Source organism: Phodopus roborovskii, unplaced genomic scaffold (genome assembly GCF_943737965.1).
Source record: "Phodopus roborovskii unplaced genomic scaffold, PHOROB, whole genome shotgun sequence".
Taxonomy (NCBI): domain Eukaryota; kingdom Metazoa; phylum Chordata; class Mammalia; order Rodentia; family Cricetidae; genus Phodopus; species Phodopus roborovskii.
Window position 1 is genome coordinate 272,076 of NW_026126446.1, and position 26,636 is coordinate 298,711.

The 26,636-nt window shown below is 38.0% G+C and overlaps 1 protein-coding gene across 1 annotated transcript in view; it reads right to left on the reverse strand.

The window, feature by feature from the left end:
- Positions 1–994: 994 nt before the first annotated feature.
- Positions 995–26,636, reverse strand: part of Shoc1 (shortage in chiasmata 1) — a 75,988-nt gene continuing 50,346 nt past the window's right edge. Inside the window, 11 exon segments of the mRNA XM_051187864.1 lie at positions 995–1,155; positions 3,099–3,999; positions 4,524–4,673; positions 4,868–4,999; positions 13,299–13,392; positions 18,014–18,135; positions 19,995–20,106; positions 21,601–21,718; positions 21,926–22,107; positions 23,671–23,740; positions 25,478–25,550. Of these exon segments, the coding sequence (XP_051043821.1) occupies positions 1,055–1,155; positions 3,099–3,999; positions 4,524–4,673; positions 4,868–4,999; positions 13,299–13,392; positions 18,014–18,135; positions 19,995–20,106; positions 21,601–21,718; positions 21,926–22,107; positions 23,671–23,740; positions 25,478–25,550 (2,055 nt within the window). The 3' untranslated portion in view covers positions 995–1,054.

Here is a 26,636-nt window from a genome sequence, read left to right on the forward strand (position 1 = left end):
TAAGATAAATTCTTAGTGATATAATTTCTGAGCCCAGCTATATAGTCATTTTACATATTATAAGCAGGTGCCTGAACTGAGCTCTAAAAGGTTGCACAGACAATGTAGTCTTCTCTGACATGCTGACCCTAGGCATCTGAATTCTGAACATTTTTGTCACTATGATAGGTAAGAAACAGCAATTTATATAATAGACAATATATCTGTTATATAACCAAACAATGAAACTGCTTATCCTACATGTTTACAAGTTAGTCTTGTTCTGGGAATCATCTTCTGGATATTTTATTTATCCTATTAGGTTTATTTTTTCTCCAGCTTTGAAGGGACACTCTGTACATTAAGAATGGGAATCCCACAATTTAGCTTTGCAAATATTTCTGTTTGCTCTTCTGTTTCTAATTTGTTTAGGGAAACTGTCATGGAACCTCTCTGGTTTCAGTTTTGCCCCTGTCTGGTGTGACTATAAGACTGTGATGGGGTGGGAGCCAAGAGACGGCTCAGTGGTTAAGTGTGCTTGCTGCTCCTACAGAGGACTGGAGTATGGGTCCTAGCACCGCATCAGGTGGCTCACAAACACCAGTAACTAAGGCTCCAGGGGCTCCGATGCCCTCTTTTGGATTCTGTAGGCACTGCATTCAGTATGCACATACCAATGTGCAGACATACACAATTTAATGAGAAAAATTAAATCTTAAAAAAAAAAAAAAAAAAAGACTGGTGGGAACTTAGGATAGCTGTGGCCTCCACATACCCTCCCTATGCATACACATAAGTGAAAAGACCAAATCTCTAAAGAGACAAAATTGTGTATGAGCTACACATAAATATGAATACTTTAGTATCTTAGGCTTATTAAGCTAATTGATAAATCAATCAGATTGGATGCAAGTTACAAGACAGAATATATATTATGGAAATTGAATATATGGTAGAAACACTGAGGACATGTATAAATAATGCTGTTGTCTTTTATGCATAATCAATCCTAAATCATTTTGTTACTGGATTATCATAAAGTAGAATCTGGCACATGACACTGTCCTTCTGTCCTTCATAAGAACCTCAGCCGGGTTTGTCCATCCATTCTTCCAGGGACTTTTTCATACGTTAGACGTTGTCTTTTGGGTTGTGGTACTTGTGAGTACATTAAACCTGTCAAAAGAAGAAAAAGGAAAACCATTTTATTGGGATAAGTAACTATGAAAAATGGTTATTATTATTATTATTTTTTAAAAGAACCTGTACCCAATGGCTGTGTTTAAAATCAGCACACACAAGCTGGGCGTTGGTGGTGCATGCCATTAATCCCAGCACTCGGGAGGGAGAAGCAGTGAATTTCTGTGAGTTTGAGACCAGCCTGGTCTACAGAGCTAGTTCCAGGACAGGCTCTAAAACAATACAGAGAAACACTGTCTCGAAAAACCAAAATAAAATAAAATCAGCACACACATAGACTATGCGAACTTTTCATTAGGCCCAGATTCTGCTATCCTCTCCTGTGAAGTTTAATCTCAAAGTCTCTCCTGGTTCTAATATTTTTAGACAAAACCGTTGGAGATAGCACAGGAAGCTGCTCAGGCAGGCTTCCTTATTCCTGAAGGTTTCTAACACAGGTTAAAATGAGTTTGAGGCTTAGTCTGATTGACTTTCTGTGTGTTACTGAAACTATTCATATCAAGCCATGGTTAGAAGATTACTGCTTGTCAGTTATCAGTCTATTCCTGCTCCTATATTTATCCTCAGTCCTAATATATGACAGGAGGTGACCAGGAATGACTCGCTTTATAAGAACTTATTATATATGACATATTAGCTTTAAATGCTCTAGATTTGAACCCTTATGGAGGTTGATTGACTAGATCAGTTTTTTAAAAGAAGGTAAAAAAATTAAGTTTAGTAATTATTCCTGGAGTATTACATCAGAACTTCATGAGTTAGGTGGCATTATAAACGAGTTTAAAAGTAATATAGTAGGTTAATTATGTCAAAGAGATCACAAGTACACACATACAGGACAAGTGGAAAATTATCTTAGAGCCTTTGGATAAACTTAAGACTGTCAATGTTGACTTGAAAACTGATGTATCTTAAACATTATATGTTGGAGAATATTCAATCAGAACATGAAACCCAAGTTAGCGTTTGCATTGATTAAATAAAATTAGCCTTGGGTCAGGAGGCTGAGTTAGGAACCTGATGACAAAGTGATAAGAGGGTGCCCGGGAGAGAGAGAGATACAGGAAGTAGCAGCGGTGCAGTATTCTCTGGTCCCCCTGAGCTAGCATATTTTCACCCCAGCCTTTGAGTCTCACCTCTTACTTATAAATAGAACAATAGAGATTCAGTTAAAGCTACCTTTAGTTGCAGCGACAGAGCTGGTGCCTGCAGGAACAGAATTCCCCCCAGGCTGCAGCCTGGAGTGGCTGGGCCACTGGCGGTAACTGGTAACTGCGGAGTCACAATTGCTGGCTGAAATAGCAATAGATTAAGGCACAGCTGCTGTGTCAAAGATAAAACAACAATTATATTTGTGTCATGGAAAAGCACGTTAAATAAGCCAATATTTGCTCCAGTGATAGTGAAGGTACCACCATCAAAGACTCATGCTAAATTTCAGAATGAAATTATTTTTTTATTATTAATTATTATTATTATTATTTTGGTTTTTCAAGACAGATTTTCCCTGTGTAGCTTTGGAGCCTGTCCTGGAACTAGTTTTTGTTGACTAGGCTGATCTTGAACTTACAGAGATCTGCTGGCCTCTGTCTCCTGAGTGCTGGGACTAAAGATGTACGCCACCACCATCCGGCTCCATGAAATTACTTTATTAAAGTAATTAGAAACTAGTAAAAACCTACAAACAGATAAAAGTGTATGTGAATGATTTAAAATATATTAACTAGGGGCTTGGGGAGATGGCTCAGCATGTTGAGTGTTTGCCGTGCTGTGCCTGTACCTAAGTTCCAGTATCCATGTAAATGCTGGGTGGGCATGGCAATCCCAGCACTCAGAAGGCTGGAAGGTTCTGGAGCAAGCTGGCTGTACTTTCAGTGAGCTCTAGGTTCTAGCATTGTGTGTGTGTGTGTGTGTGTTACCTGTTGGTGTTTCGTAGTCTCCCCAACTGGATGAAGATACATGGAGCCTTCTCTGTCCTAAGTAGTTCCCAGCTGTTTGGTAGAAATTAAGGCTATTCAATCCTCTTGGGTTTACATTAAAATCAGGAGCATAGAATGAATCCCAGCTGGGAACAGACGGCCGCTCTCTCCCAGCAGTTGAATGTCTGTATGTGAGGGCTTCCAATTCAGCTGACAGATACTCAGGCTGATCACTGGGTAACTCATCTTTTTGTGGGTACCATTTGTTGTATGCAGTTTGTTCTGTTCCACAGCTTGAACTGAATGAATGAATCTGTTTCCTACCACTGTTTTTCTTCAAGTCCCAACAATGGTGGGGGTGAGAAGCCTCTGGTAAAAAGACAGGGGTGGACACCTGCATGTTTCTGCTTCCTTTTGCTTTCGGATAATTTACAAAATTATGAATAACTCTCCTCTGAGTATCACTTGGCAACATGTCAGGTCCACAATTTATTTGTGTTAGACCCAGAGAGAAGACACCTGATTCTGAATCATCCTGGCTTGGAAAGGAGTGCCGAGTCACTTTCTTTGACTCCTTATTAATTAGAAAAGGGCTATTCTGCACTGTGTTAGGGCCACAAACAGAGTCTGTCCAGGAGCTGGCCTGACTGTAAGATGCTGCAGATGGCAACATGTATGGTGTTTCTCTTAGCTCTAGAAGAGAAGAGCTCGTGCCTTCCTGAGCTGCTTCTTCAGAGTCTTCATAGGAATAATATTCATCATGTTCTTGAATGACAGGAGCCAAACTCTGAGAAATAAAGGGACTACTTTGAGTCATATCTTCCTGAAGTGATGAGATTTGAGGAGACTTTGACACAGAGGAACAACTAATCTTGAACAAGGAGGTGATGCTACAAAAATGCTGAAAAATTAAAAATAATAGTTTATAGACTACAGCCTAGAAAATAAGATGATTCCTAGCTAAATTCATAGATTTTACATTGATCCACAAACTAACATAAAAAATAATTAAGTACCACTAAAATAGAATGTTGTAATTTGCATCTATTTCCTAGCAACTTGCAATGGGATTTTAACAGACTGTTTTTAGAGATGGTTTAGCTTCTCAACAAACACAATGGATTTTGTTTTAGTTATACAAATTACACATGAATACTATTCCTTGATAAGAAATTAAAGATAGCAATAAAACTAAAGCTCTCTTCCCTCTTCAAAATGCCTTAAGATGGGTTAAACTGTACTGAATCATCTGTAATAGCTTTAAAATATATAATGTGGTTGATAGCTAATGGCAATTCCATATGAAAGTTAGTTCAAGTAAACGATTTCTTTCCTATGAGATGTCCAAAACAAAGCTGGACACCGTCATTAGAGAGCCTGTGGTTCACACGGGTAACTGCAATGCCCGTGCTCTTTGTCTCTCACCTTCAGTACTTTGGCTGGAACCTGGGGTAGGAGTTTCTGAAGCTCAGCGGGCGATGCTGTCAGCAGCCAGTGCAGGGAAGGAGCTCTGTGTAACATGAGCTGGGCCACCAGTGGGTTAATACATGGGAAATCAAGTAGGTTCATTTCTTCCTAGAAAACAGTGTGGTGTCTCCTCAGACAATGGTCTTTTGAGAGGGACCTATTTTAGTCTACAGATTAAAATTTTGTCATTAAATTTATAACAATTTGGGAAGCATGGAAAAATATGCTCTCAGGAAGGGAATTCAGGTATTCCTATTTGTTTGCCTCACAGATATCTAATTTGTACATTTAGAAAAAGTAACCTGAGATGGTGAAACTTCAACCCAGGATTTATCCAACCACTCATGAGGATCTCTCTTCGACGTCATTAAATTGTGGTCTGCAATTTGTCGAATTATTAAAGCAGTCTCTTCTACACCTGGGGAAATTATAAGCTAAAAAATTCATATGTTAGATTGTAGGAAAAATTAAGACGTAAGATATAGCATCCAGAAATAGTTTGAGATAAAGGAAAAAGTCTAAGTAGTGAATTTTTAATAATTCACTTGTATATAACATATTAGTGTGTGTATTTGAAACCAAGTGTGTGTATTTGGATAACCAAGTCAATTTCCTTATTCCCTTCCTTCCTTCCTTCCTTCCTTCCTTCCTTCCTTCCTTCCTCCCTTCCTTCCTTCTGTCCTTCCTTCCTTCCTTCTTATTTCTGAGACAAGTCTCTTATAAAGCACTGGCTATCCTGAAACTTGCTATGTAGATCATGTTGGCTTCAAACCTACAGAGATCTCCCTGCCTCTGGATTAAAGGAGTATGCCACCACCCTTTTTTTCTTCCTTCCTTCCTCCTTTCTTTCTTTCTTTCTTCCTTTCTTTCTTTCTTTCTTCCTTCTTTCTTTCAGTATTGTACCATATTTTCTAATTATTGGGATCTATTTTTCTTCATTTTAATTTGGCATTTATTTATAAAGTCTTTTAAAAGTTATTTAGTGTTACATTTCACTTACAGAACAGCAATTTGAAAATCACTGGTAATATTTAATAGTTTGCTTTTTCTAGTAGTTATCAAATGAAAATAAGAATAAAAATACAGTGTAATAGTTTTCAAAAACGAACATGAAAGATACTTATAAATTAATTTGATACTGTGGTAAAATAAGGCATAAGCCCTACTTACAGGAGGATACCTCGTACTGTAAATCAACAAGGGTCCATGGCCGGGGAAATCATAGGCTCCAGGGGTGAATCTATTATTATTTTGCTAATTGGATGTAATATCAAATTGCCCTCTATAATCATGTCTCCCTACCCATAGATCAGTACAGCTCTCAGACTTCATTAAAGAAATTTCTTTGTGCAGTGGACAACGGTTAATGCAGAAACTCAAAACTGGTCAAAGTGTAGAGAATCAGTGTCTGGAGAATGCTCAGTCACAGATGGGACATCTATATAACACCCCTACCCAAAAGCTCAGGACTCATAAGAAGGTGCAAAAAGACTGTTAAGGCCAAAGGACAGGGGAGACTGGGCAGCACAGCGTCTACTGGACACAACAGGATTGCTGCACTCATAAATGCAGCAGCTGTTGTTGCTTGAGCAACACATTTTAAACCTGGGCAGAGAGGGGCTCGAGAGTCCCGCCCCTAGCTGAATTGCTACTGATAACCCATGCTTCTCAGGGAGGGAGAATTGGTTTTCTTTAAGAATGTAGTCCCCACTAGGTCAACCATGCACCCACTGGATGGCCACACACGAATATGTGTGAAACCCAAAGCCCAAATTGGTGGGCTATTTAAAAAAAAGAAAAAAAAAAACATGAAGTTTGGAGGGGTGAGGAGGTGAATCTAAGAAAATAGGAGAAAGAATAGGAGATGAATAGGATAAAAATATATTCTATTCATATATAGAATTCTCAAAAATTAATGACTAAATCAATTTTAAAATGTTTTGATTTTGAGTAGTCATTCTAGTTGGTAATTATTCATTTAATCTTAGCTTATTTGATTTTAAGATACTCTTGCCAAAAGTGTGTGTGTGTGTGTGTGTGTGTGTGTGTGTACGGATTGCTCAGTGGTTTAGAATACTTGTTCTTGTTGAGGACAGGTATACTTCCAGCACTCACATGGCAGCTTATAACCAACTGTAATTTCAGTTCCTGCATCTGTAATCCTGGCAACAAAGCTAGAGTGTTGTGGGATATTTGTACACTGTGTGAAAATGTATTGCTGTGATTGGTAAAATAATCCAAATGGCTAATAGCTAGGAAAAGGATAGGCAGGATTTCTGGGGACAGAGAGGACTCTGGGAAAAAGGATAGAGACACCAGGGACATGAAGAGGAAACAGGTAATACAAGATGGAAGAGAGGTAATGCCACGTGATAGAACATAGATTAATATAATTTGGTTTGTTTAAGTTATAAGAGCTAGTTAGGTATAAGCCTGAGCTAAAGGCCAAACTTTCATAGTTAATAAGAAGTCTCCATGTCATTATTTGGGAGCTGGCTGGAGGAACAGAAAAAGACTTTTCACAGCCAGAGCCTACACATGGAAATAAAATAAGAATCTTATGTTTAATGGGGATTCAAGATGGCACAAAGGCTGGAGATATAGCTTAGTTGAAGAGCCTGTACTGGTGTATATAACACTTTAGGTTTGAGTCTTATACACAATAAAACGGTACAAATTTCACAAAGTAAATGAGCTAGTTTTTTTTTTCAGAATATTAAGTATAGGGCTAGAGAGACAGCTCAGGGGTTAAGAGTACTGGTTGCTCTTCTGGAGGATCTGGGTTCAATTCCCAGCACACATATGGCAGCTTACAACTGTCTTTAACTCCAGTTCCAGAAGATCTGATAGCCTCACATAGACATACATGCAGGAAAAACACAAGTGCCCATAAAAATAAATAAATATTTAAAAAATATTAAATATAAAACTGTCAATACATCATTTTTTGAGTTCATATATTGTAAAAGATAATTTTTCAAAGTTTATACAAATATGCATGGTGTAAAAAGATAATCTGTTTAATCACACCTTTGCTTCATTGTTAGTTTTAGATGCTTTCAGGAAGACATGGCACCTTCATTTAAATGGAACTTTAGTTTAAAAGACAAAGCTTTATGATGATGGTAATGAGTATTGCAGTAATTGATGAGGACAAGAATTCTGGGTTCATGCCTAGACTAGGAGGATTCAAGAGGCCTTATTTCTGAATTTGTGTATGTGTATATTTCATATCATCTACAAAGATAATTCATAAGAAATTCATACAAATCTTTTAAAGTTAGAAGGTTAAGAATATAGCTAAGTGCTATATGCTTGCTTATCTACACAAGGCTTTGAATTGGATCACCAGTACCATAAGAAAAAAACCAAGATTAACAAATAGAAAAGATAATAACATTTAAACAACACTACCAATATCTTCTTTTAATTTAAGGGAATGTCCTTAGACTTCCTTGTACTTCTTTTATAGCTAAGATGGCTGAAAACAAAAAAGTGCTAATAATAAATATACTTATGTTCTCTAAGAGACAAAGACATGATAACTAAATAAAGGAGCAATACATTCTAATACATACATAATATATACAGGGTTAGGAGCCCTAGTTATTTCTGGTTTTGAGTCAGGGTATCATGTAGTCCAAGCTATCCTTGAACTCTGTACATAGCCAAAGGGAACCTTGAACTTCTGATCCTCCTGCCTTAACATCTCAAGTGCAGTGGCTTACAGGCATGCACGGCCACATCCGTTTTATATGGTACTGGAGACTGAACCCACAGCTCTGTGGATGCTGTGTAAGCACTCTACCAACCAAGTTACATCCCTATTTTCCTCAAGCCTACTTTAATAATGACATCACCAAGCTATATCCCTATCTTCCTCAAGCCTATTTTAATAATGACATCAAGTCAGAACAATGACATACTTATGCATACTACTGACATACTAACAATAAGAAAAACAAAACTGGTCTACTTTTTAGGATGGACTTGAAAAGCATCTGGAGTAGTTTTTATCTGGGTGGAAGCAGACTTTTGTTTGGAATGGATTGCCTGCATCCTACTCTATTTTATCCTCAAATGCCTTCCTTAGGGAATACCTTCTCTGGACCATGTACCTGTATATGAACATTGTACCACTTTACTGATATATTTTACATATAATTGTTTGCTACATGCTCAGAAAAGGCTGCCCAAGCAATGAATCCTCATTTGAATAAACAAGACACATTTACATTTAAAGGTAACTTTTCTAAGAATTTTACTGTTGTGTGTAATATTTTCATGATGTTGCAGGAATTCTAATTGTTCTTAATAATAAAAACCCAGATTCAGATGGAGGGAGGGGGCTGAAAGATCCCAGAATCAAAGCAACCAGCCACTAGCTCTTACCTCTATCTCAAATCAAATGGGGGATCCTGTCCTTAGACTGACTGCCTCAAACTGACTGCCTAGACTGCACTGAGCTCATGTCTCCTCCTACTTTATATTCCTCTCTCTGCCCAGCTATATGCCTTCCTACCTCCACCTCCCTAGTGCTGGGATTAAAGGTGTGAGCCACCACTGCCTGAATCTGTTTCTCTTTTAAACTGGGTCACTCTCCTGTAGACCAGGGCAGCCTTGAACTAACAGAGATCTGTCTGCCTCTGTCTGCCACCACTGCCTGGGTTTTATGGCTGACTAGTGTGGCTAGCTTTGCACTCTGATCTCCAGTCAAGCTTTGTTAGATAATAAGCAAAATATCACACATCATGAGATTGAATTTTTCAAGATCATTTCCTGATATTCTTAACAGGTTGTGATTTGATTTAACTATTAAGCAGGTATTTGTTAAAAATATTTGCTCTGTATGAAGCACTGTACTAGAAGGCACAGGTTTACAAAGGACTTAGTTCTTGCCTTTCAGAATGAAGAGCATATGAATAAATGCCTGTGTCAGGTGTGCCACACACCTTTAATCCCAGCATTTGAGATGCGGGCAATCTCTGTGAGTTCAAGGCCAGCCAGGGCTATGACACACAGTGACACTCTGTCTCAAAAACAAAATAAAACCACCACCACCAAACACCTCACACTATAATAGAAGTACAGTGTGTAATGGGGAAGGCCATATTTATAATGAGTGGGTATGCCGGGGCATAGCTCCTTAAGAAAGCTGTGTTTGAAACCTGGCTCCAAGAGATAGACAACAGCACCCTGGGGGAAGAAAGGCTGGATGACATCTCTTCATCGGCTGAGTCTGACCTTGTGGGGATTCATGGAGAAATGATTACCTAGGGACTGAATTCTGTATCCGCCTGAATTTGACTCTATTCTGAATAAAGCAGGAAGACATGGAAGGTCTCTAAGCAAGAAAACATAACAGTGTTGCCAATAGCATTCTATTTGGCATTTTGCTGGGTGCCCAGGATATAGAAATGAAAAGACAAGCTCGATCACCTCCAGTGTGTAGGGAATGGATTTTCACAGCTGCTTCTTACAATGGAATTGCTGTCAGCATAGGATGGAGTAGATGATTAGTTAGGAAAGCATTTGAAAAATCTGCATGCGAAGTGATGGGGGGAATTATCCCAGAAATACTGCCATGCCACCAAACAGTGATGTCACAAATCAAGCTTGGGAGAGGATGGGGAGTTCCATCTGAGCTATTTGCAGGATAGTCATGTGGAGATCTCCAACTGGTTGCTAGAATATAGGTGCAGACCTCACCTGTCAGAAGGATTTTAAGAACTATACTCAGCCTTTTTAATTTCCTCTATTGAGAATTCTTTCTTCAGTTCTGTACCCCACTTTTTAAATAAGGTTATTTGGTGTTTTGTTGTCTAGTTTCTTGAGTTCTTTGAATATTTTGGAGATCAGCCCTTTGGATATAGGATTGGTGAAAATCTTTTCCCAGTCTGTGGGCTGCCGTTTGGTCTTGTCCACTATGTCCTTTGCCTTACAGAAGCTTCTAAGTTTGAAGAGGTCCCATTTATTAATTGTTGCTCTTAGTGTCTGTGCTCCTAGAGTTATGTTCAGGAAACGGTCTCCTATACCAATTTGTTCAAGGGTACCTCCCTACTTTCTCTTCTAAGAGGTTCAGTGTGGCTGGATTGATGTTGAGGTCTTTTCCATTTGGACTTGAGTTTTGTGCATGGCGACAGACATGGGTCTATCTGCAGTCTTCTACACACCATCATCCAATTGTGCCAGCACCATTTGTTGAAGATGTTTTCCTTGCCTCATTGTATTCTTTTAGCTGTTTTGTCGAACATCAGGTGTTCATAGGTGTGTGGGTTTATATCAGGATTTTCGATTCGATTCCATTGGTCTACCTGTCTATTTTTGTGCCAATACCAGGCTGTTTTCAGAACTATAGCTCTGTAGTGGAGCTTAAAGTCAGGAATGGTGATGCCTCCTGAAGTTCTTTTATTGTACAGGGTTGTTTTGGCTATCCTGAGTAAGGGTAGGATTTTCACCAATCCTACATCTGACAAAGGACTGATCTCCAAAATATACAAAGAACTCAAGAAACTAGTCAACAAAACTCCAAATAACCCTATTAAAAAATAGGGTACAGAACTGAAGAAAGAATTCTCTATAGAAGAAATCAAAAAGGCTGAAAGACACTTAAGAAAATGCTCCACATCCTTAGCTATCAGGGAAATGCAAATCAAAACAACTTTGAGATACCATCTTATTCCTGCCAGAATGGCTAAAATTAGAAACACCAATGACGACTCATGCTGGAGAGGATGTGGAGAATGGGGAACACTCCTCCACTGCTGGTGGGAGTGCAAACTCGTACAACCATTTTAGAGATCAGTATGGCAGTTCCTCAGGAAAATGGGAATTAGTTTACCACAGGACCCAGCAATCCCCCTCTTAGGCATATACCCAAATGATCCACATCCATGCAACAAAGACATCTGATCAACTATGTTCATAGCAGCATTATTTGTAATAGCAAGAACCTGGAAGCAACCTAGATGCCCCTCAATTGAAGAATGGATAAAGAAGATGTCGCACATCTACACAATGGAATACTACTCTGCAGAAAAAAAAATAATGGTATCTTGAAATTCGCAGGCAAGTGGATGGCACTTGAAGAAACCATCCTGAATGAGGTTACCCAGTCACAAAAAGAGGAACATAGTATGTAGTTGCTCATATATGGATTGTAGACCTAGAGCAAAGGATCACCAGCCTATAATTCACACCTCCAGAGGAACTAGGAAACAAGGTGTATTCTAAGAGATTCATATAAAGTCTCTCACAGAAGCAGAAAGGGGACAAGTCCCCCCAGAGCACAGGAGAAGTTGGGGGGGCAGTGAATGGAGAGAGAAGTAGGAGAAAACGAGGGGGAAGAAAGGAAAACACATGTGACTAGGAAGATTGAGTCCAGGTTGGAACAGAAGACAGGAGAGAGAGAGAGAGAGAGAGAGACAGAAACAGAGACAGAGAGAGACAGAGAAAGGGGGGGAGAGAGAGAGAGAAAACATAAAAGAGGGAGCCAATATTGGTTTGAAGAGGAAACTGAACCCAAAGAAAGGTCTAGAGACCTACAAGACTGCTGCCAAGTAACAATTTGAGCATCCGTGGAAAGGCTATCATAAATGCCCTTATCGGACAGTGAGATCAACAGCTAACTTATCCATGGAGCCCTCACCTAATACCTGTTGGAAACAGAAGCAAACACCCATACCTAAACACTGAGTCGAACTAGAACCCAGATGCAGGTGGAGAGGACAAGACTAGGTTGCAGAAACACATAAAGACAGCTGACCTGAACAAGGAGGAGCTAATGGGCCCTCAGACTGATATCTGGGAATCCAGCATGGGACTGACTCAGGCCCCCCTGAATATGGGTCTCAACCAGAAGGACTGAGCAGTCTAAGGGATCTCAGACAGTGGAACCAGGATGTATCCGTGGTGCACAAAAGGACCTTGCAAACGGATCCTAGTTCCTACTTCAAATGACCTGTCAGATCTACATGACCCCACCTGGATGGCATTGCCCTACATGAGGAATTGGGGTGGGGGGAATGGGAGGGGAGGGTGGTCAGGGTACAAGAGGGAGGGATGGAGAGAGAACTGGGATCAACATAAAAAAAAAAAAAAAGAACCATACTCAGAAGCTACGAAAGGCTATGGCAATGTCTTTTTTCTTAAATGAAAGAACATGAAATGAACCCTAACTCAGACAAATGCTTTAGGGCCAAGGAGACTGGAGATCATCAGTACATATTACCCTACCAAAACATCTTGAGAGTTCCACTCTGCAGTAGATAAAAACTCAGTACATCTTTCATGAAGAACATGATTTGATCAAGGAACATTTATTTTCATCTCCTGATATGGTTTTTTAAAGTTCTAACTTTGACTTGATTTTAAATTAAGTTGTTTTTTTGGTTTTTAAGACAGTCTCGCTATATAACTCCTTAACTGGTTTTGAACTCATGAACTTTCCATCTCAACCTCTTGAGTGCCAAGTCAACAGGCATGTATATCATACCATGCGTTAAGTTCTTGTCACATATTTATTTTGTATGTATTTATATGTGTGTGTTCATGTAACACACTAAAAGTTTTTAAAACCGAAGTGTAGAAGTGTATGTATTTTATAATTTGACCCTGCTCTTTATTGGCTCTTAAGGAATTGTGTCTGCTTAATGTTTCTTCACATTGGGCACTTGAATTCAAGTCTAATTTTAGTTTATGAACAATGCTTGTGGATATATAGGAAAATAATACCTTTACATCCAGTTCTTCAGATTTAAGACCCGAGGAAACCAAAGCTGCATAAATCTGTGCGAGATGATGAAGTGTCTTTTCTGTGAGATGGTACCTAAGAGTGACATTATTACATGTTTACTTAGTAGAGATTTCATATGAGTGACATTATTACATGTTTATTCACTAAACATTTCTGTGAGATGGAACCTAAGAATGACATTATTACATGTTTACTCAGTAGACATTTTGTTGCAGGCATGTCCCATTTCTCCTTGTACTTACTTTATCCTCTCTGGAAAGGACATTTCCACCTCCTATCTCTAACCACACTATTAAATCTAGGGATACTAGGGTATGTGTGTAGGAGATCATGGGTGAGGAGAAAATCTGACTCACTCCATTCTTACCTCCAGGGTTGACTTAGACACATAGAATAGGACACCTATTACCAGGCCACCTACCATAAAGGAACAGGATACTTTTTACAAGGCTACTTACCATAAGGGAGTAGGATCCCTATTACCAGGACAGTTCACAAAAGCTGGGAATCTGGAGCTCACTGCATAATTTGTAGACAGCTCATATGGTTGGGGCACTTTCCCCCCAGACAGTTTAGTAGGCCTGAGCATCTCCAGGTAGTTCCCCTGGTCTGCTTTTTCCAGACAGCTTGGCTAATTTATCTCCTCAAGGCAGTGTGGGTGGTCTGAGCCTCTTCCTGTTGAGCTGCCTAGGAAGGACATTCTATAGCCTGTCAAACTGCTGGTAGTTGTGCAGTGAGGTACAGGTTTATAGCTTCAGTGAGCTTTTGGTCACATTTTTTTCGAATTGAGTCATTTCTGCTCCTGGTTAACCCTTCCCTCACACCCCTGAAATAACCCAGTAAATCCATTGGTTCACCCAGTTGGACTGTAGTGGTATCCTTGCTTTGTTAATGGTTCCCTGTTCAGGGTGAGTAGATGTCTGTTTGCATCTCCCCATGAATGATGTCACATAACACAAGACACACTTTCTCCACAAAGTAAAAAGTTTTGTCAGAGTAACTTACTGTTCCCAAGCTGTTTGTACCAACAACATGAATTCTGCTGAATATTTTCTTACCTTCTGAGCCCTGGAAGCTTTGACTTGCACTAAGCCCTTAACCCTGGTCATTGTGTCTCTAATAAGCTTCCTGAATGGCTAATGGTTTTTAGTTTTGTCACAGCTTGTTGCTAAGAAAACCAAGCACCTTTGTGTGTGAACTAGGAAAAGATTCTTGGAAGTTTTCTCGGGGCTTTGTCCAGTGAGCTTCCTCTCTTGCATATTTTGCATTATAGAATGTTAACATTGGACTGCAGTACATCATAGTCATGAGTGCAGCTATACACTGACTCTGGCAAACACCAAACCAAGGCTGCTCAAAGGATGTTGATGCTCTTTCTTGAGATTCCTGAATAACTAAGATAATGCAAACCATTCCTTCTGCATTTTCTATTTCTTTCATTGATCAGCTTATTGATATACTACTTAGAGATTACAATTATCAGCCAGGTGGTAGTAGTGCATGACTTTAAACACAATACTCTGGAGGCAGATACAGGCAGATCTTTGTGAGTTCAAGGTCTGCCTGGTCTACAAAGAGTTTGAGGGCTACACAGAGAAACCCTGTCTCAAAAAACAAAGCAAAACAAAAAGTTATAATTATCTAATAACACAGAACTATGAAAATAATAATTCTGAAAATAATTATATTTGTGATATCACAAAAATGTTCATACTGTATATTCTGATAAAAATAAAGGTATCCCAGAACATTATGTGATAGACAAAAATACATTGGGATCTTTTGCTATTCTCCTCTGTATTTCAGTTGAACCACAAAACTATAGGTAAATAGCAATCTGAAAACAACCTTAGAAAACTTGCAAATAAGTAATTTATATAAAAAATTTTCAAGCTTTAGATAAAACTTAAAATTATTTATAAGTAGGCTGATGGGAGATGTCATTCTGTAAATATGTTTCTCTTATTGGTTAATGAATAAAGCATTGTTAGCAAATAGGAGAGCAAGATAGGCAGGACTAGGAGACAAAGAGGATTCTGGGAGATGTAGTGGAGATTCAAGATGTAGGGACTTGAGAAGAACTCTGCACCCTCTCTCCGGTAAGATAAGACCACATGGAAATACTTAGATAGATAGAAATGGGTTAATATTTAAGACAGAGCTAGCCAATAAGAAACTCTAGTAACAGGCCAACAGCTTTATATCTAATACAGTGTCTCTGTGTGTTATTTGGGGCTGACACAGCTGTGGGACCAGGCTTGTGGGAAAATTTCCCATAACAAACTGCCTGTAAGTAGACACCAAGCTTGATGTGTTTTATAGGTCTTATTAATCTTCAAAGTGAGGGTGGTAAAGCAGAAACCACAGTTTTTACTCTGTAGCCAGGTAGAAAGGACTTGCTGGGGCTATCTGTTAATAGAAAAGGATTTAAGAGCCAAGGTGTTTAGACTCTTAGACTCCAGTTTGAATCTATCCTCACAAGATAATAATTATACAGGAAGAGTTCAGTAAACTACTAAACAATGGTGTCAAGAAAGTGGAAAAAAATCACAGGCAATGTCAAATATATAGATACCTTATTTAACAACCAATTTAAAGAATATATAAAGCCTTCTCTGAGTTAGGTGGGGTGTAATATTATAGGAATAAAGTGAGTCAAACTGGTTAGCAATTTTGTAGGAAAGGCTGACTCAATCAATGAACAATTACTGGGCATCTATCACATGAAAACAGTGTGCCCTTATGCTGTAGAACATGTACCAAAGAATCAAAACATAGAAGAAACATAGAGCTAAGCAGTTCACAGGATGGAAAGGTGTGAGTAGGGAGTAGAAAACACAGTACCTGGGACTGAAAAAAAATTGAGTATAGTTTCACTAGAGGAAACAGTTGAAGACATAGAAAAGAAATGGGTGACAGTAGAAAGCATCTGGCTAAACTGGAAGGCAGTGAAGAAGAACCCTGAAAATACAGGTGGGTCACATCCCTGACACCTCACATATATGGTCATGGGTCATAGTTTGTATTGTATTCAGTAGGTAACTAGGAACTCAGTAAAGACATGTGTGTGTGTGTGTGTGTGTGTGTGTGTGTGTGTGTGTGTGTGTGTTTGCACTTATACATATACATATAGAACCAGAAGTTGATGATCTTTCCTTCTCCTCTTCTGTCTTCAGTTTTTGGAGACAGGGTCTTACTATGGAGCCCTGGTTGGTCTGGAGCTTGCTATGTAGCCAGGCCATCCTCAAACTCACAGAGATCTGTCTGCTTCTGGCTGGGATTAAAGGTGTTCACTACTGGGCTCTACTCGAGCCAGAAGCAAACATCTCAAGTGTCATTTCTCAGGTGCTTTTTTAGACAGGGTCTAAAATTGGTCTGGCACTGGCCAAGCAGGCTAGGCTGGCTGGTCAGTGAGCGACAGGGACCCACTTATTTTTGCCTCCCCAGCACTGGGATTAAAATGTATACCATCATGCCTGACTGATTCGTTGTTGTTTTCTTCAACATTGGTTCTGGGATTTGAACTCAGGTCCTTGGATTCAAACTCAGTTCCTTATGCCAAACACTTTAGTGACTGAGTTATTTCCCCAGCCTCTCAGGAAAGGCTTTTCTTAAGAATGGAATAATAGGAGCTGGTTTTAGGGGCATCAACTGGGCAATGACACACTACTTAGGGAACACGGAGAGACATCTGGAGATAGAAAAATAACAGGTAGTGTAACAATCCACATGAAATAGTGAGAATCTGAGCTAAGGTATTGGTAGTATAAATGCAGGAAAGATAGACAGACAGTAAAAAATTGCTACAGGGCAGATAAGAAGAAATACAGATTTGGGGGGACAGAGACTATACAGTAAGTTCATATCTGAGCATGTTAACTTTGAGAGTTTGTGGAATATGAGGGGGGAGATATTTGGTAAAGATTTAGAGATTTATGCCAGGAATTCCCGAGAAAGACTGCAGCTGCAGAAAGAAACATAATAATTATATACCAACAGATACTGACAAAAGCTGTAGTAAATAAGATGGCTAATGAATAGAACAGGAGAGAGAACTCAATACAAATATATTCAGAGACGGACATAAAGAAGATCTGCAGGTAGGGGAAAATCTTAGGACGGTGGACAATCAAAGGCATTGAAGTGTCATGAACTGGGGGAGTTTGGAGCAACAGACTACTGAAACCATCTTAGACGCTTCATAGCAGTGAAAGATAAAAGCACTGTTGACAATCCTGAGATAGAAAGGCCAGCTGACGGAGGATATTTATTATGCTTATCAGTAAAGGAAAGGAAAAATAGTGATGACTCAAGCCATTGTCTGGCCATGGCATTTACTAATGTTTTGGTTAAGCCCATCAATGACGTAAGTACATAACAAAACAGTTATGCATTCAGTGTATTAACATCATTTTAGAAATGGTTTAAAAAGGATTTATCTTTTAGCAAACAAGTCCAGGATTCCAAAGAAATAAAACACATAAAATAATAACTCTTAATGAGAGGGGGTAGGAGGGGATGATTTGAACAGAATGTCCAGGACAACATGTGTCATCTCCAGAGTTCTTTGTTTTCGTATCCTGCCTCCATCCCCAGAACCCCCTCATTTAAAGCACACTAGATGAACATTTGTGCACAAAGAGGATTGAAGAAAACTAGGAACATGACTTTGGAGGAAGAAATGTTTACTTACTCTGAACTTAATGTTTCCTTGGGATATAGTATTATCCAACAACAGTTATACTGGAATGACAATGCCATTAATCTCATAATGATATTGTCTGATGCCTTCTCATAATATAATTCTTCTAGGTCCTATAAAAAAAAATAAAGAAAATGGGAAGATACATCAGATTGACTACTGCTTAAAAATTTCAATAGTCTGGTACATAAATGGTAACTTAAGAGGCATGGGTATGGTTTAATGTAAAAATGAAATTCATACAAAAACCAGGGGAAAGCTGCAGTAGACATAAAACAAGAAACTAGTGTGACAACACCAACCAGGAAGCCTCATGAGTCTTCCACAGCCCAACATGAATAAAATGGCCAAGTCAGTGTTCCTGTGCTGGTGAAGTGCTTTGCGGACTGGGATCTGGATACACTTAGAAACCTGTGGGATAACCTGCTGATGGTGCAACTGTAAGAGCACTTTCCATTACGATCTGACTCAAACCCTGCAGCCTGCACTGCAGGTTAAAAGGGATGGCTTGGTAGACTTCCTGGGTCCCTCAATGGTCTAGATCCTCTTTTCCTTCAATTATTAAAGTTTAATTGGACATTTGATAAAGGACATTTAAGACATGTCCTTCTTTTAACAGAAGTGCTATATCTGTGGATTAAGGCAGTTTTCCAAGTCAACAAATAATTGAGAACTTTAAATTTTAAAGAAATGCTGTCTCTTTAAAAATCCAGTACTTGAACATTTCCATTATGTCATTCTTATATTGTAGTTTTTGCTCACCAAATCAGACCTTATCACATTTACCAATAATTTATACTCTGTATCATCAAACCTGATCTCCAATCTCCATTTCTTTACAACTGGTTCATCAATCAAGTAAACATATAAGAAGATTCTTCTAAGAATTTATTCATCTTACCTTCCAAATTATGTATTTTAACAAATTTATGAGCCTCACTGTTGTAAGTTAATGTGTCATTAGCTGTGGTTTGAGTACCCAGCTGGGTGCAGTACTGCAGGTGAGGAGATTGATCCAAATTCTATGTATTTTTGGAGATTCTCTCTTTAAAAAACAAATTTGAAGTAATCCATATTTGCCTTAGGGGAAACTCCACATTTCTAATCATCAATTAATATTATACTTTTTGGAGGCTGGAAGGATGGCTCAGCCCCCACTACTCCTCTTACAGAGAGCCCAGATCTGTTCTGTTCCCAGCACTAAGATTGGGCAGTTTATAATCACCCATAATTCTAGTTCCAGGAATCCTTATGCACCTGTATGCATGTGTTGCACATAAACCCACACAGTCACACACATATACACATGAGACAGAAAAGAAGTAATGAATGGACTACCTAGCCACATAAAATTATACCATATTTTTTATATGAAAGAGTGGCTGGTTCTTGGTTTTCTTTATCTTGCTTTGCTTGTACAGCTGGTGATCACACTTGGAGCTTTGTGCACACTAGCCAAGCAGTCTACTACCCCTAGTCCTTGGTATTTACTTCTTAAAACTTCCTGCACTAATTTTTTAGAAGTAATTTTAAAATAGGCCAAAATACAATGCTAGAGATTATTTATTTTATCATTTTTTTTTTGTTTTGAGTTAGGGTCTTGCTATATAACTCAGGTTGGTCTCAAACTTGCAATCCTGTGACAGGGTTGCAGATATACACTACTTTGCCTGACTTATCTTTATCTTCCCTAAGTATTTTAAAATTTATATGGCATCTAGGAAGATTGGTAGTCATTTTCCATGGTGATAATTAGTACTGTGCCCATTTGTAAAATTTAGAGATCACAGATTGTAGTTAAGTAATACAAAATTACATAGTTGTATTATTTTAATATGCTTAATTTATTTTTAATATATTTATTACGTGATAATTTGTATATCTTTGGTCATATTTGTTCCCTACTCCTCATGTTAATCTTCCCCCCATTCACTTTCCACCTGAGTTTTAATTTCTTATTACATGGTTTTACCTGTACAACTACAGCAGTCTGCTCATCAACTGTGACCACTCCATAATGCTCTGTGCTTCCAAAGAGTTTCAGTGACTCACAGCAGCATCTCTCCACTAGTGTGATATCATAGCTGCAAAAGACAATATTCTCCAGTGAAAATAAAGCTGTGGTTAAAAAAACACTCTGTAGAGTATTGTGCTGTTCTTCTGAACTGTTTTTCCATAAATCAACTTACTCTTTCAATTTTGGGAAGGAAGTTGTGATTCATTCAGTGTATAAAATAAACCAGAGACTTTTCTAATCTGTACCTGCTCAGCTTGGAAGACCTCTGGTGCATTTTCTATTGGTTTCTCCTTAAATTGTGTTCATCTCTTTTTAAATTTTTATTTGTTTAAAGATTTAGTTTTAATTTGTGTGTGTGTGTGTGTGTGTGTGTGTGTGTGTGTGTGTGAGAGAGAGAGAGAGAGAGAGAGAGAGAGAGCATGTGCATTCTGCTGCTTATGGAGGCCAGAACAGGGCTTCAGATTCCCTGAGTCACCACTAGAGTTACAGGTGTTTATAAGTTGCCCAATCTGGGTGCTGGGAACCAAACTCTGGTCCTCGGCAGGCACTATTAATAGCTGAGCCCTCTCTCCAGGCCCTGTTAACTTCTTTTTCATCTTTTTCTTTTACAATGACAATCCTCTTAAAAATTATATGCTGTCTTAGTAACTGTACTGAATATTCATATGTATATATGTATATATACATATATATATTTATGTATATTGCCATTACAAATGTTTTGACTGATTTATTCTTGTTCTTTAACAGTAACTGATAAAACTGTAAGATTTCCTGTTTATCAGATTTTTCTCCTCTCTTTTTTAAACTGACTTACTTCTGGAGGTCAAGCTGTTGCTGGAGGTTAAATTCAGGGCCTCACAAATACTCAGTGGCCTCATACCACACATATTAAGTACATTCAACAACTGAGCTACACAAGTCTCTGTCTACACTTTAACTACTTTTTATCAGCTAATAGTTTTTTATGTGTCCCTAGCCTTTCAATATGAAAACAAAATAATATAATGTTGATTTGTATTTTATCTGAAAGTAGTATCTCTGTTTTCCTTCACTGATGTTCACTTCAATATTCCTGTGTACTATGATACAGTATTTTTAAATTTAAAACACTCAATGTTGGCATAACCTTAAAACTAATAACCTGAAAACCCAACCATTCATCTAGAACTTAATAATCCTGTTTTCCATGCTGTTTCCTCCTCATTGTGAATATTGCAAATGGCTCAAATGTTTGAACATGTAATTCCCAGAAAAAGAACACACAAGATATTTCTTTTGTGCTGGTAACAAGAGAAATTTAAATAAAATGCAAATTGAAGAAAAATTCAATTTCATTTTGCTAATAAAATTAGTAAGCATTATAAAAGGTATTATTCAATAATTATAGTTTAGGGACTAGAAATATAAATTGATATACTTTTTGGAAAGAAGTTCTTGTACTAGTCTAGTCTTGGATCAGGAAGATAAGGCATAACATGTACAGTGTAATTAACTAATCAGAACATACACATACACACACTGAAGTTGCTGAGATCAACATCTAAAAAGGGTGGCTTACTCAGATTCCAGCAGCCGGAGTATTTCTGGGGCATTAAGTAATCCTTCAGAAGCAAAAAATATGTATGGGATCTGAATTTCCAAGGGAAACCCACCAAATCTATCCAGCAAGGTGTTTCCTAAGTAAGAGAATTATAAATGTTTACATTTTCTTCCACAACATCTTTCTCTTTTTTTATAAAACAGTAGTAATGGAGGTGTACGTTAAAGAAACTATACAGATGTATTGTTTATTTTATAAATAGAAATTCAAACAAAGAAGAATATTTCTTCAAATAGAACAGTTCTACCCTACTGGAGAGCGGGACACCGGCTTATCTCCTTACTTTTCAGAGAAGCTGTGTCTGGAAGAACGGCTTTCAGGGCCAGGAAAGGTACGCTCAGCTGCTGGCAGTGCCTGGCCCAGCAAGAGTGTCCCACGTGATTGTACTCCACCACGAGTGAGAAGCTGCTCCAGGGGAAATCTGCTCCAATATTGTGATTGTGCACAACCACACAGGAACTTGTACTGAAGACAAAAGCAGGCCAAGACAATCTAAGTACACTCGTCCTTCTTTAGCTGGAGCAGTGAAGATGGCTGCCTGTGCTCTCCTGACCTCGCCAATTCAACAGGAAAAGCACTGGAACACTTTTTGCTCAATGCTCTCACTGTGTTAACCCCATTTTATCTTTCTTTTCTTGTTTTGTTTTGTTTGTGCTCTTTTAGACAATCTATGTAGTCCTGCTGTCTGGAACTCGCTATGTAGACCAGGCTGGCCTCAAATGCCTCTGCCTTCCCAGTGCTGGGATTAAAGGTGTATATCACCACCACCCAGCTTCATTTTATCTTTCTCTCAGATATCATACTTTCAAAAAAGATCAGAACATACAAAATTCCATCTGCTCATACCTCAAATGTAATTCTGAATTTATTACCGAGTATCATCAATAATAGATATCAACATGAAAAACTGCCTCACCTCACCAATGTAAAATCTTAATTTTGAGACTCTACATAGAAGGGTATTTTCTGACAACTGTCAGATGGAATTGTTTCTTATCAATGGGCTTAATAAGCATTGAACGAAAACAAGAAATGATGGGCACAGTAGTATAAGTGTTGCTGTCTCATCATCTTCCTGTAATACAGCATCTAATGTAATTCAAACCCTTCACTACTCCTTTCTATCTGGATCAAACCAGAAGTTTAAAGTGTTTATGCCTAGTTTTTATGGGCTTCTATTTTATTTATATTTCTTTCATTATTTGGATCCCAATATTAGAAATAATTTCTGTGTGAAATAAGACAAAGTAAAGGTGGCACATGCCTTTAACCCCAGCACTTGGGAGGCAGAACAGGCAGATCTCTGTGAATTCGAGGCCTGGTCTACAAAGTGAGTTCCAGAACAGCTAGGCCCGTTAAACAGAGAAACCCAGTCTCAAAAAGCCAACCAACCAACCAACCAACCAACCAACCAAACAAACAAAAATCAACTCAGTGCTAGGTCTATTATTTATTAGCAGGCCCTCCCCAGGAAGAAAGGAAGGAGACATGACAAGCCAAGAAACTGAAGAAAACAAGATTATGTTTTAAAAGGCATTTCCCCTCCCTCCATTCCGGCCTCCCCGAGACAGGGTTTCTCTGTGTAGCCCTGGTTGTCCTAGACCTCACTCTGTAGACCAGGCTGGCATTGAATTCAGACATTTGCCTATTTCTGCCTCCCCAGTGCTGGGGTTAAAAAGGTGTACCATTACCGCCTGGCAGTATTTCTATTCTAAAAAACAATGATGATAATTTGGGGACATTAAAATATGACTGAACTAAATTCATGGATACTAATTTTATTAAACAGACATGACTATGTTGAGAGTTAAAGTGTTTTAAGGCATTTCTCATGGGGAGAATAAAGTCATGAACTTCAGATTTTCTTAAACAGAACTCTGAAAGGATCACCTTCCCAAGTATAGGGTTCAAGCCCAAGGCCCATTCATGTCCTGTGAGCACCCCACACTGAGCACAGCCCAAACTTTGGGGGGGGGGCTCTCCCTTTCCTGTGGAAATATGCCATAGATTAAAAGAGTACAATCTTACCCTTTTAAAACACTGGTAGTTTCCAGGAAATCTTTTCTCTCATTTGAACGTAAAACAGTCAATGTTAAACCTGTTGGGGGAAAAAAACAGTTTTCTTTCAACAAGATTTTTAATTTTTTTAATAATAATTTTTTTCCAGTGTCACAAATTTCACTCTGATAAAAATAAACTGAAATTCTGTAAGCAAAGAAATTACTTGAAATAAGGTTTTCCAGATTACATTTCTAAGTCTAGTTTATTAGAAACTTATAAGCAATTTTTCTGGTGTGTATATACAAAAATCATGTGGACCCAAAGTTTTTATGCCAACAAAAACAGTCAAATATTTCATTTTAAATCAGCCATATTAAATACTCATAAGTTGTGCATTTAACATTATTTTGCCCCAAATTATAGTAGATTCTTATTCTTTCTCTAGCCAAAAAGTAAGTACATAACAAAATCAGCAAGGGAGGGTATTTCAATGTGATATGAGCAAATGTGTGTTTGCACTTGTTTACTGTCTGTATAAGAAACAGAACTTATTACCTTACAATTTATATTCATCTAGCTTATTTTTGGTTAACATAACTAATTAAAGAACAGTTAAACTAAGTCTAAATTAATTCTATAATCTATTAGTGTACTTCCATAAATTGTAATGTTCATAAAGTTAATATGTAATAATGGCATTTTGTGTAATATTATTTGGTAACACATAGATTGGTGTCAATAAACAAGTATTATTTCTTTACATAAATCATAAGGTGACTCATATCATCTAAAGTCTAAATGAACCTAAAAACCAATTAATGGCATGGTGAGTGCCTTACTAGATCTTTAAACATGGAAAATGAAACTAGATTTTTTTCCCCCCCATATTATTAGATTAAAAAAAAAAAAAAAAAAAAAAGCCCAGCTAGCTCCTGGCTGAGGAAAGTCGTCAGTCTGAAAGACTTCAAGCTTTGCCAGTTGTATATTCAAGACTTTTATGTCAGCAGACAATGAAGACAGTAAGTGTCAAAAGCAACTGGGTACTCAGCCTGAAGCCCAGAAAAGAGCTGCGGCCGTCAATCATTTCCTCACCTCCACACCACGTGCTAATATCGTGCAGCACTTTCCTGACTTATTTATTTAGTGTGTATGTTTGTGTGTTTAGGACAGAAAGTAACTTGCAGGTGTTGGTTCTCTCCTTCCATCATGTAGGTAGGAATTCACATTTATATACACAAATAAATAAAAATTTAAAAGGATAATATTCAGCTTCCATATGAGAGAGTTACAGAAGAAGCAACGGCTTGTGAGAGAAAGTCACGTTTCAGTTATAGGATAATAGAAACTGCATGCAAGCAATGGGCTCCAAAGCTCAAAGAAGAAAGGGCTGGCGGAGGGAGTATCAGTGAGCAAGGCTAAAGTATACACTGAAATGAGAAAACTGGCTGGATACTATCTCCTCAATTACTACCTATAAAATGTAGTTTGCTACATAATCTTTATGAATTTTTCTTTGTTTCAAAAACAGTTGTAAACAGTTAGCATCAATGTAGCAACTAGGAAGTAATCTATAAAACATGTCAATTCTTAATAAAATACATGTAGTGCATTATAGATAATATTGCAGACTTAGAGTCTACATTGATTTAAAATTGTTAGTTAAATACTTCTGAAAGTTTGAGCAACAGGAGAACCAAACCATTGGTAAAACCCCACTGAGTCCTAGATTTTGAGAAGCCAAATTTATGATATTTTACTGTCAATAACAGTTAGATGAATACATTTGTATAACTTAAAGCATTTACTAAATGAAGTGTAAGTTAAATGCTCCTACCTTCTATTTTCTTAAGAGTTTTAATAAGTAAATGCTTTTCTCCATCTGAGTCCATTCTTATTATAATCAGTACCTGGACAAAAATAAGAATTCTGCATGTATTGCTGAATGATTATTTTCCTCATATGTATTTCTTTTTTTGGCACTGGAGGTCACACCTGGGACCTTACACATGCTAGCAAGTGCTCCACCCTGAAATGTATCCCCAGCTGGATTATTCTTTTTCACAGTTTTGCTACAGAGATAAAACTAGCAAATTTAACTGGTCAGATAAAAGTAATGAGGATGAGAACAGAGTTGCCCCGTGAACCCAGCACTCAGGAGGTCAAGGTCAGCCTCTGCTGAGACAACCCTGTCTTATAAACAAAAAGGGAACATACAAGTTACAAAGTAAGTAACTTTGTTCTAAATTCCAGTAACAGTAGATATCACAGAGGGAAGTGTTCTGAGGCAGGGCCTCAGTCTTCTCCTCTATAATATCTATGCACAAGTTGTCTCAGACTGTTTCTCACTGTTAATTTCAGCCCCACAAGTCTGAAATTCCTGGAGAAAAAGGAGTAGCTGCTGCATTCTTCTACATTACATGCAGTTTCTTTTTTGGAGGGGAGCAGTGAATCAGCGAAAACTTTCTCATATATTGATTTAATTTAATGACTTATGAAAGTCATTCAAGACTTTCAAACTATAAACTTGAGGATAAAGCAGTGATGAAATGGAAAAGGAAAAAAAAACATATAAAATTGTATTTAGACTTAGTGTGACCACTTGTCATGCTTTTCTGCTAGATTAGGTTTAAAGAGGCATTTTTGCCTTAAAACTTCATTAATTCAGCTGTCATATAATTGATGTAGGGTGGGTAAGAAAATAAAAATATACAGAGTATTTTTTTACAATATCATGTCAGATGAGATTCTAGATCACTACCCAAAAATAAATTATTGTAGTTATATTGTGATGTAAATTTCTATGATCTTATACAAATGCCAGGTGGGGAGAACCAAGTCGATGGAGAATCAATCCCAACAACAATTTATAACAGACATTAAAGCATTTTAAATCGGAAGGCAATGAATAATGACATGAATTCCCCTTTCTGCATCTGAGACTATTGTTAACTTCCTTAAGGAGAAAACTGTCAAAGACCAAACATAGCCTATTT